Source organism: Nilaparvata lugens, chromosome 6 (genome assembly GCF_014356525.2).
Source record: "Nilaparvata lugens isolate BPH chromosome 6, ASM1435652v1, whole genome shotgun sequence".
Lineage (NCBI taxonomy): Eukaryota > Metazoa > Arthropoda > Insecta > Hemiptera > Delphacidae > Nilaparvata > Nilaparvata lugens.
The window spans coordinates 48011800-48026723 of record NC_052509.1 but is presented as its reverse complement, the minus strand read 5'-3'; the positions used below and the strand labels follow the sequence as shown (position 1 = coordinate 48026723).

Genomic DNA, 14924 nt, shown 5'->3' with positions numbered 1-14924 from the left:
TCTGATAATCAGGAAAACAGCTGCCAGTTTTTTGCAGGATGGTAGGCTACAAGACTCAATAAAACATAAATAAATTCTTGTAGGATAAATAAATAATTTTCTTATAAAATATTTCATTTTAATAAAAAACAATTGGGAATAAGTTATTACCTTGAAGTAGGGTTTTTAATATTATGGAAACAAGTGAAGAGCTTGAGAGACCACATCTCAGCAGCAAGAACAAAAAATTTAAATTGTTTGAATTGAGAGTAGACGAATCATTAGTGTCGTTATAATGGTCCGCCTATAGTGAGGTATACGTTAAAAAGACACTAGAGAAAGATGAGAGAACAACGTTGCCGATCCTCACTGTCTTGTCAATCCATTTTTGACGGTAAATCATACAGATTCATTAATTTTATTGTAATTGTTCATTTTCGTTTTAAATTATCAATTATATTTTAAGCAAAAAATTATATGTGTAAATAATAGACTATCATGATTAATTTTCATATTCAAGATGGAATATTTGTTAATTAATTATTTATTCTACATTTCTAAAAGCCGATCTGGCAACAGAGCAAAGCGAGAGAGAGAGATAGCATTAATCGCTTTGTTGAATGATAGACAAGGATAGCAATAGGGTGTCTGCTATGCAGATGACACCACCTTCTTCAATCATGATCATGGAGTTGATGTACTAAGGGCCGAGATGCTGGAGACCAGGTTGTTTGCTACAGACTGGTTTTCTGCAAACCTCTTTCTTCTCAATGAGGATAACACGCAGTCAATCATATTCAGCCTCAGAAATGGGGATGAGTATGATTTTTCCCCGGTGAAACTGCTTGGGTTTGTTCTGGATGGGAAGTTGTCTTGGGCTGACCACATTGAGGCTGTCTGTTGCAGGCTGAGCAGAGTGGTTTTCCTGCTCAAGAAATTGAAATACTGTGTTCCTGCATCCTATCTTAAGGTCTGCTATTTCTGTTTTTTCCAGAGCATAGTCCTGTATGGCCTCACGCTTTGGGGTGGAGCCACAGATGTTTCACAAGTGTTGCTCATTCAGAATAATAATAATAATAATAATGAGTTTCTGTTCATGGCGTGGTCATAAGTATGGCCACAAGTGAACAAGTCAAGAACATAAAAAACTGTCATAAGACAGGTCAAGAACAAAAAAAACTGTCATAAGACAGGTCAAGAACAAAAATACACATCAAACACAAAAAGCAGCAAGCAGAAGAGGCAGCAAGACTAATGCAAGAAGTATCTACTTACAGTCTGAGGATCACAATCATGGAACTCCCTCCTAGAATAGAAGGGGTTCTCCTGGAGGAAAGCCCTCAGTCTCCTCTTCAAGACTGTCTCTGGCAGAGTCCTGGCTGAAACTGGCAGCTTGTTCAAAATTTTAGCTGGCTGGTAGATGAGGCTGCTCTGGGTCCTCCCCAATCTACAATATGGCAGGTCCAGCCTCAGCCTGCCTCTGGTGCCATGATCATGCACATCACCCCTGGTACGGACACTGTGGAATGCCTTTATAGCTGACCTTTAGATCTAAAAATTGAATACAGTGAGAATCTTTTCACTCACAAAAAGAGGCTTACAATGTGCTAAAAATTCTGCCCCACAAAGAATCCGGATGGCCTTCTTCTGCTCCAGCAGTACATCTTTTACCTCAGAGGCACCACCCCACAAGGTGATGCCATAGGCCATCACACTCTGAAAGAAGGCAAAGTAACACATGCGGAGATGGGCCTCTGGTACACATCTTCTCAGGCTCCTGAGCAAAAACGGCACCCTGCTCAACCTGCCACAGACTACCTGAATGTGCCCGCCCCAGGAAAGCTTACGGTCCAGAGTGAAGCCAAGGAGCTTCACTGGAGGGAAATCATAATGTACTCCATTCCTGAGGCCAAACACAATTCTCTGGGTCTTCTCACTATTGAGAAGGAAGAGATTTGCCCGAAACCAGTCTGCAACAGCCCTCTCAGAAGCACACATCTTTCTGCCCAGGTCAGTCATGTCACCACTGATATCCAGCATTGAGGTGTCATCAGCATAACACACCACAGTCCTGTCTCTGAAAAGGGCAACATCATTAATCATGATGAGAAACAGGAGAGGCCCCAGTACAGAGCCCTGGGGGACCCCACAGCTCACTGATCTGACTTGAGACCTCACACCATTCGCCAGCACTATCTGCTCACGTCCTTCCAGGTAGGAACGGAGAAGCATCCTATGGCTGTCACCAATTCCATAGGAAGCGAGTTTGGCCAAAAGAGTAGCATGGTCCAGGGTGTCAAATGCCTTGCTAAGGTCACACAGTGTGAGCCCAGCAAGGCCTCCCTTCTCAAAACTTGCATGGACCTTGAGAAAAATATGTTCAAGAGCCTCCACTGTCGACTTCCCCACTCTGAAGCCAAACTGTGTACCTGCAAACAGATTATTCAACTCACAAAATTCATAGAGTTGCTCAGCTATCACCATTTCAAATATTTTGGACAAAATAGGCAAAATTGAAATGGGCCTATAATTATTGGGGTTACCCCTATCACCCTTCTTGAACACAGGTATTACCTTTGCCAATTTAAGCTGGTCTGGAAATATAGATTGAGACAGACATATGTTAATACAATATGTGTGTGGGACAATTATGAGCTCAATTATACTTTTCAAGAAGCCACTAGACATAAAGTAAAAGTCCTTGCTGGTTGAGGTCTTCATTCTGCTTGAGATCCTGAGGATGTCCTCACAGGTCACTCCATGCCAAGCGAAGGCTGCCGCTGGTGGTCGCCTGATGTCTTCCAGCAGCTCCAGTGGTGTTTTTGATGCCTCTGGTGATGCCGCAATCTGCTCTCGAATCTGCTGGATGGAGTCCACCCAGTGATTGTTCAGCTCCTCCGATGATAGTGGAACACGTGCAGGAGCAGATGATCTTGTTTCACTCCAAATCACCTTCCATGTTGCCAAACACTTGTTTGGTGCCCCACTGATAATGCCAGCATTGTATGCAAGCTGTGCCCTTGCAACCTCATGACGGTAATCATCTCTCAGTCTCAAGTAAGCTGCATTTGAGTCACCAGAACCATCTTGCCGAAATCTTTCATAAGCTATTAAAACCAGGTCCCTCAGATTTAGCAAGTCATGGCTAATCCAGGGTGATGAATGACTCTTCACCCTAGAAGAGGGCCCTAAGGATCCTTTGTGGTGCAGAGAGTTTTGCCCACTGTCGTCCCCTCTTTGTGAGAGAGAAGGTCCTCACAGTCTTCTCCCTCTATGTATTACAGACTCTCTGTAGAACACATGCAAATGTGGGGGAGCTTGTAATGAGGTAGAATATACACCCACATGAGACTAGAGGGAGACAGAGGCTGGACGAGCCCTACCAAAGACTGAGCAGGACTAGATCGGGATCGGGCTATGCCCAGGCTCTTCAACAAGCTCATGGCTAAGAATCTGCCTGCCGGCGAATTTCGGAGGGTCCAGAAAGGATTATTGTTGGATAATTCTTTGTACTCACTCCGTGAGTTTTTCATGTTGGACAGCGCATAATTTTGATTAATTTTCTTCTCTTTTGCTTGTTTTTATTTGCTTTCTTTTGGACTAGTAGGTCGACTGGCCTACTTGTTCCTTTTTGTGTTCTCATTATGCATCCCTGGGGGTTTCATGCCCACCCTATGGACTTACCAAAAAATAACTAACAGTGGAGAAAGGCAAATTGAAAGGTAGAACAGTGTTGACTATCCTCTACCTTGCCATCTATAAGGGATAGCTGATACAGTATCGGTAAATGCTAACTTTTTATACCACTTGTTTAAAATAATTACTATTATTCATTCATCTAAGAAATTTTTTTAATAGATAAAAAAAATGAATGCTTTCTATTGAGAATCTATAAAAATCAAATAGTACCAGTCAAAATTCTGGGAAGGATTCAATGAATTGTGTTTTGTGTATCAATAAAAAAATGATTCATATTTTGTGATTTTTTCACTGTTGAAAATTATTGTGCTCCCAGCACTGTCAAATGATAGCAGTACCAATAAAAACTTGAAAAATTCCTTTATAACGTGAACCTCACCACAGAAAGTTTATCTTTGATTCAAAAATTACTTTATAATATTGATATTCATTTATGTAAATCATTTATTTCCTTCAAGGTCCAAAAGCAATTTGGCAACAGTGTTGACAGACAATAATAATAATAATATTGATCAGGTGCTGAATTTAGTCTCATAATGAGCATACTTTAGAAAATATAGTAGTATGGTAAAAACTTAGAACGTAGAATCAATCAATTCACTGTTGTTTTGTTTTTGTAGTTCACGCTGAAAAAAGCTTCATCATACAAATGGATTTTGATTCTACATAGCAGTTGGCAGTTCTGTTTACGTGTGAGCTTGTCAGCTCTCAGCTGTGAAAACTAAAAATGAAAAGGAAAGGAAAGCTGAATAAATAAATCAGAGATTGAAGAGTTAGAGCTGTGTTGTTATTGTATATTTTATATTGGTAAATACCAAATCGTGTAAAGTAAATTAAAATTGGATGATTGTATTATTTATAGACTATCTTATTTATTCTGTGATATCTCTAATAACATTCATCAGTGTCCTTATTTACTTGCCTTACATGGAAAAATATGCAATAGCTTGAGTGGACTCTTCCACCTACCATGGCTACAACAGATACATCATTTAAATCTAAACGGCCAGCTGGTTAGTAACATTATATTTTATTAGCAACAAAAAAATATAATTTTTAGTCATTCAATTCTATTGCAGCTTCAACAGTTACTAGAACAATTTTTTATATTGTACTCTTTCTAATACTATAGAAAGTACCTACAATTAAACCCTGATTTCTTGATCTGATATTGATTGTGCAATTAGATTTAAGTTTATTCTAGAGTCTTATTCAGATAATTGATTTGTTTTATACTTTTTAGATGGCACATTCAAGCAACAAAGACTTCCTGCTTGGCAACCAATTCTGACTGCTGGTACAGTTTTGCCGACTTTTTTTGTGATTGGAATTGCTTTTATTTCCATTGGCGTCGGCCTGTTTTACGTTTCAAAAGGGGTAAGTTGATTTGTTTTATTTTCTTTAATTAGATATTATAAAAACTTTATAATACATATGAATGCAGTATATACAGTATATGTCGCAGAATAAGCTTTCATGCTGTATGACTTGACTTGACTTTTCATGGGTCACTTGACTCTAATGTGACTTACCAGATGCGCAAGTTGAGGAAAATTGTGAGAAGCTACCTGGTGACTGCGTAGCATGCTTTGTTCCACCGTCATATTAATATTCCATAGTCATATTAACTATGGGATTGTGTTTTGGGGACATGTGTGTTGTTGTGAGAGGGTTCTGCTTCTTCAAAAATAGGTGATCCGCATCATTACATTCTCGTCATACCTGGAACATTGCCGGTCACTGTTCAAAGAACTGCGAATAAAGATCCTCACAGTCTTCAGTCAGTACCTGCTTACCTCGTTGGTGCTTCTAAAAGAACAGCTAGGTACATAAATTTTGAGTGAGAGGCCAGGTTCATGATTATTATACTAATTAAAAAAATAATTTCTTGCTATATAATTAATTATTTTAACACGCGAGTAGTCGCGCCCGCGGCAAATTGCCGCACAATTGTAACTTTTTTATGCAGCTTTGGGAATTTTCGTTTTCCAAGGTTGGCAGCTCAAGTAATCCTCGCTGTGACTGTCCTCTAGACAATCTTGAACAGTTTGAGTCCTTGAACAGTTTGAGGATGACAGAATGAACGTTGACTAATTTCAATGTATAAGTATTACTTACTTACTTGTTACTTGTTGTAGTCTTCTCCATGGTCGTTGACCTGGGAATTGTCAAATTTCTTCCCAATCAATGGGGATTCACGGTCTGTGGTGCTGGTATGTGTGGTCCTCTATGAACTCTGCCAATGCATAGTAGGGCCTCGTGATCAAGTAGTTCTTCAGACCTCTAGTAAAGGCACCGTAATCCTGAATTGCCTTGAGCTCCTTGAGCAGAAGTTTGAAGAGTCGGGCCCCACAGTAGGCCGGCGACCTGCTGAATTTTGTGAGCCGGTGCTGCTGGAGTTCAATGACGGCTCCATTTCTTGTGTTGTGGGCATGTCTGTCTCCCCTCAATTCTGGGCTACTCCTCACAGCCAAGGTTGTTACTTCGAAAATGTAAAGTGCGACAACTGTGAATATGTTATGCTGGATGAAGCGCGCCTTGCGTATTATCTTCCTATTTTATATTCCATCTTCTGATTTAAACTTTCATTATCTTTTTATTCTATCTAGATGTCAAAAAATGAGTCAAATAAAGAACATATATTCACTCCATTCATGAGTAGATTATTTTATCCCATAAAAATGATAAATTCTAACAATAAATTTTCAGTACGGTATGTATTTTTGGAATCTCCTCCATGTATTATGTTATTATATACTATTAAATAGTATAATAACATAAAACACATTAAGAAAGATTTGAAATTAATAAATATTGAAAAAGCATTGTCGAAACCAACTGTTAATAGTCTAGGGAGCCATAAGGGTGGGTGTGAGCAAAATGCTCAAGCGCGACCACTGACGTTGTGCAAGTCCGTGCGACCACTCGCGTGTTAAACGAAAGTGAACAGTTAATATTACATCAATAAACATGTATCAGATACCGTACAGTAGCTTTCTCCACTGCCATTATAACGTGGACCTTACTATAGCATTTAAAAGAGCAGTGAAATTATATTTTCAAAATAGAGGTGCTTCCCATGTTATTTAAATGGAGTCACTTTACCTCCCTAGGGAGTTTTTTTGTTTTTTACTACCGAGAGCGAAAAAGTGACTAAGTCGATCAACATATAAGTGACTTATATATTGAACGGATATCAAAACCCAATACGAGCGATTCTCTGGGCGCTGGTTTTTGTCAATCTAATGATTCGTTGATAACTTCGTTACTTGGCAGGAGATTCCTTACTCAGTAAAGACCCCCAAGATTTAAAACAGCAGTAATCCATTAGAATATTCCTGTACCAGCACAAACTCTCGTGGCGAATCATCTCATATTTGCCACTTGTGATTAACAACCTGTTTTCAACTTGCATTAGCTTGTTTATTAATTATTGTTAGTTATCATTTTATTTAAAATTTTCTCATCAAATTCAAGTTCAATTTTGTCATCTCTACATTAAAACATCTAATCATTCATGCAGTTTTATTTAACCTATTTTATCATAGGAAATCCACAAACCAAATGTCCTATACTCTTAGGGCCGGTTTCCGAGCTCGGGATTTAGCTAAGTCCTAGACTTTAAACAGCTGGAGTCAGAAAATTGGCTTTCCAAAACTGGGCGTAGTCGCAGCTTTTATAACAGTAGTCGTAGTTTTTATTTTCTCATTTCTATAAATTAGAAACGCCTTTCCTTGACGAAATTAGACATTCCTAAATAATTCAAAATAGCTGAATTTTTACACTATTTTCTCTTTATTTTATTTTGTGTTCAATTTCCTAGTTTTTCGAAATTTAATTCAAATGTGACTATGACAATGACTGCGACCACGCCCCGTTCCTGGAAAACCAATTTTCTGACTCCAGCTGTTTAAAGTCTAGGACTTAGCTAAATCCCGAGCTCGGAAACCGGCCCTTAATGTAATGCCCTGTTGGAACTGTCACCATTGTTTGATTGTGAAACGTTGTTGCTATTTATAAAAATTGCTGACAATATGGATTGAATCTTACTAAACAAAAAAATTATTTGCAATTGTAATAATTTTCTATTTGTAATTAAATTAATTAATTAACTCCGTTTCAGGTGAGAGAGAAAACAATAGATTACACGCAGTGTGCGAGCATAGATAATCCACCTAGAAAATGTGCAGAAATTATTGGTGACAAGACAAATGCCTCTTGCCGGTGTAGCATTAATTTCGAAATTGAAGACTTTGAGGTGACGCTACTTTACTTATTCATGTATATTTTTATATTTACTCGTTGATAATACTTTGTCATTCCTTATTGAAGGAAAAATGTAATGAAGCATTTCATACTCTCCAACTATATTTCAAACAATAGTTTTACCATTATCATAGGGTTCCGTTTCTTTAAACCTCCGTGATTTCAGCTATACTCCAAATATTGTTGCCGATAATTACTATTGTCTTACTGGCAATAAAATTGAACGTATAAAGCGAATTCCTGTTGAAATCATATGGATCACACACCGTGGCGATGGAAAAACATTTCTAAAAAAGCCTGAAGCATTGCTTGTGTTTTTTCTTATGAAATCCATAAGTAGTGTATATAATCCGAACGTAGTGTATATGCTCGGTTGTCGGTGGTATGTTAACAACTGTGAATGACGTAAAGGCTTCCTAGCCTAGGTTTTCTCTATGTCAATGAGAAAATCACTATGATCTTCATCTTCATTAAACTTCGACCACAATTGCTTCTAGTTGGTGAATTGAAGAGACCTATTGAACTCAATTATTGGACTAATTCAATAGGATTCATTCACACCTATTCTAAATTTCCATTCAAGTTGTATATATTTTTATTGTGGAAGATGCCCACATGAGCTTTTTGCTTGTGCGTGGTAATGGAAAGTGCACATTTGGTTATAAAACAGACATAATTTATCACTGATTCAGTCTAAACCGAAAGACATCTCACAAGTTGTCAAACTATCTACATATTTATAATTTTTAAACCGTTATTAAATTATAATGTCTCTGATGCAGCGCTGCCTCACTTTAAGCTTCAGCATTTTTTTTTTAAATTTTCAGAATAGGATATGTATTATTTATTAATAATATAGAAATCTCTAGTACGGTATCCTCTTTATAACTTTTTATTTGAACACAAACTTTATTTGACACTTGAAAATGGCATGAGTGCTGAAACTAGTTGTGTGTGAATAAAAAAGTATAAGAAGGATACTAGGATACTGCAGTTCAAGTAGCCCTATTAAAATACTTTATAAGAAGATCTTTATTATAGACTTATTTGAATCATGATAATTATTTCAACAAACCAAAACAATTTTTGAATAAAATAGACTTGATTGAGGAAGATATTTTTTGTTTGAACGATGTTTCTGCTTTAGGGAACCGTGTACATGTATTATGGGCTGACCAACTTCTATCAGAACCACAGACGGTACGTGAAGTCGCGCGACGACAGCCAGCTGCTGGGTGAGCTGAGCACGACTCCTTCCGAGGACTGTGAGCCTTTCGCTATTGACGAGGACAACAGCAAGCCAATCGCACCATGTGGAGCTATAGCCAACTCATTATTCAGCGGTAAGTGCTATGCCCTCATTCAATGCTTACCTCATACATTTGTCAGAATATTCTAAGAAATCGAAATTATTCAGATAATTCGAAGAGTGTAGCTGCAAATAGAACGCCAATTCCGGGCCACACAAAGCGCGATTTGCGATCCCATAAGTAAATATCTATACCTTACAGAGTGATTTAAGATATAAATATGGATACCTATATGATATATGTGTGGCCGGGCCCCTATGCTTCTAAAATGGTCATGCACATAGTATGACCATTACATAGTAGCCTATAATATATAGTTATGTACATATTGTCACCTGGTTATATGGGACATATATATGAATCATATATTTATCTCATATTGATCAGGATTTTAGAGTTTTAAATTGTAAAAGTTTAATGAACAGTGTTTTTGTCCTTGAACAATTTTTGTCATCGACAGAAAGATTGTTTATTTCATTTGTTGTCAAAATTAATGTAGATCTCTTTTGTTTTTAATAACAAACGTGCCGCTTGTGCAACTGATAAAAATATGTACTTGAAATGGCTTTCATGTTTGACATTGACTGAATTATATTTAATACCCAAAATTTTACTTTTGGGTCAGTGTGTGAGCTCGTTCGATAGGACTGAAAGTTAAGTCCGGCTGATTCAGTGAAAAAGGCTAGATTTCGGTTCGTTTAATAGTTCAATTATTCTGTCACAGATCGGGCAGTATAAAAATAATTGTATTGTTAAGGGAGACGGGTTCTGAGCCTATTCATTGGTTCAGTTAATATTTGTTCTTTTTTTTTTAAAATACTAAAGTCGCGAAATACCAGTGGATGCCAAAGTGGGAAGCTATTTCAAAAAGGTAGATGACTACTGAATCATTGTTCTTAAATTTTTCATAACCACAAACATTGAATCCTGAGTGTTTTCCCCATTAATTCATATCAAATATTGTTTTATAATCAAAATAATCTTGTTTTGTTCAAATGTATATATGTTAAAGTTTCATTAATTAGAGTTCTAGTTATTCTGTTCTTTTCTTGTTATCATAGTTTTTTCCCCCTTACATATTTGGTGTAGGCACATCTTGCTTACATATTTGGTGGCGGTTTCTCCCGCCGTTCCACATCGTGCTTATAATATTCTATTAATATAGTACACGTAATTATATGTATAATTTATAATTATATTGTACACATATAATACTAATATTGGGGATTCATGTATTTAATGCGGTGATCATTCAGATTTCAACAGGTATTAGATTAGGTGACTGAGGAGCCATTTTTTTATGCTCTATCTCATATCTGTAATGTATCACTGGACTCTGGTAGCTCGGGTTTATTTTGTGGTCGCTGGTGGTGAATGGTTGATGAGTTTGAGCTTGATTGGCCCAGTGATATTATAAAATCATGAGTACAGGGGAGAATCATCCTAATTAATTGAAAAGGATGAAAATAATCATGATAATTGTATTGAATTTAGCTAACAAATCATTAAAATTGTTGTGGAAGATCGTTGAATTTATTGAAACTCAATAAAATACTTTTGAATACTTGAATTACAACATAGCAGTCTGATTCAGACAGATTCGTTCAGAAATCAGATTGCTATGTCGTAATTAAAGTGTTCAAAAGTGATTATTAACAAGCAGTTTGTAATGAAAAGAAACATTGAAGAGTCAAGAAAATATTTAGTAACAATAATTTATTGACAGTGATATTAAATTGTGATATACAGGGTGGGTGAAAAGTCCGAGAACGGCTTAGTATCTCATAAAAGATTGTGATTCAAACACAAAGTTTATTTGATGGTGGGTGTGATTGGGGATCCTACTCAAATTGAAAGTACTACTTTACTATGACTTGAAAAATCTGGTCCGCCATATTGAATGCAACTTTATTTTTTAAATAGGAAGGTGGTCATGCAATACTTGATTTCGAGATGAAATTTTGAGAACAAATGAAAGGCGAAAACCGCACATCGATATCTCAAACCGTTCAAAAGATATTCACATTATTAATCAATACTATTCAAAGCAGAAAGGAGAGAAAAAAGTCCGAGAACGGCTTAGTATCTCATAAAAAATTGTGATTCCAAGGTGGTTGTGATTGGGGACCCCTTTCAAATTGAAAATACTACTCTACTATGACTTCAAAAATCTGGTCCGTCATCTTGGATCCGACATATTGAATGCAACTTTATTCTTTTAAATGGGAAGGTTGTCATTCGATACATGATTTCGATACGAAATTTCAAGAAAAAATGAATAGTGAAAACCGCACATCGATATCTCATGATATTGATTAATAATGTGAATATCTTCTGAACGGTTTGAGATATCGATATGCGGTTTTCGTCATTCATTTTTTCTTGAAATTTCCTATCGAAATCATGTATCGCATTACCACCTTCCTATTTAAAAAAATAAACTTGCATTCAATATGGAGGATCCAAGATGGCGGACCAGATTTTTGAAGTCATAGTAAAGTAGTATTTTCAATTTTAGTAGGATCCCCAATCACACCCACCGTCAAATAACCTTTGTGTATGAGATATTAAGCCGTTCTCGGACTTTTCACCCACTCTGTATAAGATATCACAACTGAATTGCTAATTCATAAGGAATTGGTAAATTTCATAAATAATACTGATAAACTTTAAGATTAAACTGTTGCAGAAATTATTCCTCATCCTGATTCCTACTGTTCAATAAAATTGAAGGAATCTCAAGAGTCATTGAACTTCACAACATCTTCAGAAATGGAACATCCTTGTTGTGTTACTTGAAAATTCAATTCCGCATTCAATATATTTTTTTTTGAAAATGTTGTGCACATGGGTCCTGTAAGATATTAACAAGTAGTAGAATTTGTTCATAATAACAAAATCCACAATGCAGTTCTCGTAGTAGTTATGTTTTTTTAGTTATGTTATTTTAGTATAACTGCTATAAGTTTTCTTGATTTTCTAATTTCGATGCCAAACCTAATAAATAGGTCAAGTTCTCAAATTATATAATTTCTTACGCTTTCCTTTCAGATACGTTGGAGTTGAACAATTTAAAAACAGGAAAGCCGGTTCCTCTTCTGAGAACTGGAATCGCTTGGGATTCTGACAAGGAGATCAAATTTCGAAATCCAAAGGGAGCCAGAACAGTTGAGCAATTGAAAAAAGGTATTCCATTTTATAACCAGTGTTCGTTGTTGCACAAGTCGATCAATGCTGCTCCGATCCGAATCAAAAGTGATCTCGCTGCTTGGTGCAACATACTATTATAAATGTCATAGCAAATTAATCAAGATTATTAAAATGTATAGTATTTAATGTAACATAATAACCTACCTATTGTCATTTACATCATACCATTAATCCATAATTTTTATCTAGGTGTAATACTACTGAAAACTATGACTTTGTTGGTGGGTTGGCCAAGTTGAGGTGTCTCATGTCTGCCTTTACAATGTTTTAGTTTTGTTCTGGGTTCGCTTAATGTAGCTTATTTATTCAATAAACGTTTATCTATTCTATTCTTTAAGAAACAAAGTGATCCTTCTCTTATAGGTAGACAACGAATCAGTGAATTAATTATTGCATCTTTCATCAAACAATGCACATATGAACTTTCCATCAATTGAGGAAAGATCTTACTTCAAAATTGTTTAATTTTTACTGTGCCTTGTGAACTTGTGAATATCAATCAATTTTATTTTTTGTAGCCTTCAAAGACTTTGCCAAGCCTAAGGCTTGGACGAAAGACATTTGGGAGCTGGATACAGAAATTGACGACAACAATGGATTTCAAAATGAAGACCTGATTGTCTGGATGAGGACATCAGCTTTGCCTAATTTTCGAAAGCTCTATCGTCGTATCGACCATTCATTGCAGGGTTATGAGAAAGGATTGCCAGCCGGCAACTACACCTTGTTAATTAATTACAGTAAGTACGGTCGATGGTAATATTTATAAGTTGTTTGAATTGATGACTCTTGATTTATATGAAATCACAAGTGGCTTTTTGAGTCTCTAGTGGTCATTAGCTCTCATCAATACTACGAATGAAATTAAATTTATTTATTTCATTCGAGTTGAGTCAAATTCTAAGGCTTTGCTCTCAAAAAGAAACTCCCATATTCTATGGGAGACTCCTCTTAGGCCCATTTCACACCAAAGCTGGGCCGGGCCGAGCCGAGCGGAATCTTCCTGCGTTCGCACTGAAGCCGATTCACTCAGTAGGTTTTCTAGCCTTGTAGTGAGAACTCACTACGTGGGAAGATCGAACTAAACTGAAAGAAGGTAGAATCCGCATGGCCGAAAACGCTCGAATTGGGCGTCAAGCCGACTGCACAAATCCGCTCGGCTCGGCCCAGCACCGCTCGGCTCGGCCCGGCGTTGATTTGAATGCTCCTGACTAAATCCTTATGTAGAGTATCGTGTTACCATTTCCATTTTGAATTTCATCGGCAATAGTGCAATCAGACACTGTAATTGCTCTCACTCTTTTTCATTAGGCCTCTTTCACACGATAGGAGACGTGCAACTTGAACACTGAACAGTGTTCTCGTTTTTTTGTCGAAGTACATTGAGTCAAATCGTGTCTTTCACATGGTGACTCCTATCCAGGAACCTCGTTTTGTCACGTCTTTTCCCCTCGAGGCAAGCAGAGGCAAGATCTAACAACTACGCCGCCGTTTCCACAAAGTATGACTCATCACTTTTTTCTCAAAGTCTAACTTCCTTAAAAATATAGATAGAAGATTTCTGATTTCGGATTTGGATTCAGCGACCCCAAATTCTTTAAAGCGTAAGTCCCGTTTTCGAAAATATCCGAAAACAAGGAAGTTATGGCTGTTTTTAATAAAGCTTTCTATTATCATATAATTATACGGTAAAAACGAACAGGTACTGTACTATACAGTACGTAAGTACTCTAGCTATTATAATACAACTTACACTGTATTCGTGTAGGAAATTGGTAGGTTATTTATCTTGATTTCTGGAAATACCCCAAAATAAGGGAGTAAGATAACTTTGAAAAACCAAAGTTTTCCTGCCGATTGAAGAAACATTAAAAATTAGTCTACAAGACATATTATGTCTTAGAATAAAAACGTGTAACAAATATCAGATCACTATTCAAGCTATCAAGCTTTTCATAAATTTCATAAGTTTGTGTCGACGGTATATGACATAAAAGGCAAATGCTCGCGCTTGGTCCATAGTTCTACGACTGAGGAATGAGGATTTAGGTCAGCAACTAAAATCGACAAGCCATGATTGTCAATCTTACTCATGATACAAAGCTTTGTACTATGATACATGGTTTTCATTCCGTATCATTCTTTAATAAAAATAAAACAAGATTCCGGTTTCAAAAGCATCAAAGTCGCCAGGCTGGTCTGAGCTATTCATGACTTTTTTTCAGTATGCATTATCAACTCAGCAGTTCTAATACACAGACATCACTACTTGGAATGCCATGACATTTTCTATTCTTTCAATTCCTATTATTACCATAGATCGATTCAGATCAGCACAATGTTTATACTGTATGTTCATAATAGATTTTTCTGATTGTAAAAAGAAATAGTCAATAATTGCTGAGAATTTAAAGTGATATTCAACGATTTGAACCTGATAAATTGGATTGTTGAATGACA

At 36.7% G+C, this 14924-nt stretch overlaps 1 protein-coding gene across 1 annotated transcript; it reads left to right on the top strand.

The window, feature by feature from the left end:
* The first annotated feature begins 4352 nt into the window (after nucleotides 1-4352).
* LOC111058106 (cell cycle control protein 50A) lies at nucleotides 4353-13311 on the top strand. Its single transcript, XM_039430963.1, has 6 exons — nucleotides 4353-4691; nucleotides 4922-5055; nucleotides 7802-7936; nucleotides 9092-9287; nucleotides 12306-12440; nucleotides 12983-13311. The coding sequence occupies exons 1-6, from the start codon at nucleotides 4649-4651 to the stop codon at nucleotides 13222-13224; spliced, it is 885 nt and encodes a 294-aa protein (XP_039286897.1). The 5' UTR covers nucleotides 4353-4648; the 3' UTR covers nucleotides 13225-13311.
* Nucleotides 13312-14924: the final 1613 nt, after the last annotated feature.

Excerpts from the sequence above, each read along its gene's own strand:
- LOC111058106 (XM_039430963.1), top strand. The coding sequence starts at position 4,649 with ATGGCTACAACAGATACATCATTTAAATCTAAACGGCCAGCTG. Across the intron at positions 9,288-12,305 it reads AGCCAACTCATTATTCAGCG|ATACGTTGGAGTTGAACAAT; the intron begins GTAAGTGCTATG and ends CTTTCCTTTCAG. Across the intron at positions 12,441-12,982 it reads AGTTGAGCAATTGAAAAAAG|CCTTCAAAGACTTTGCCAAG; the intron begins GTATTCCATTTT and ends TATTTTTTGTAG.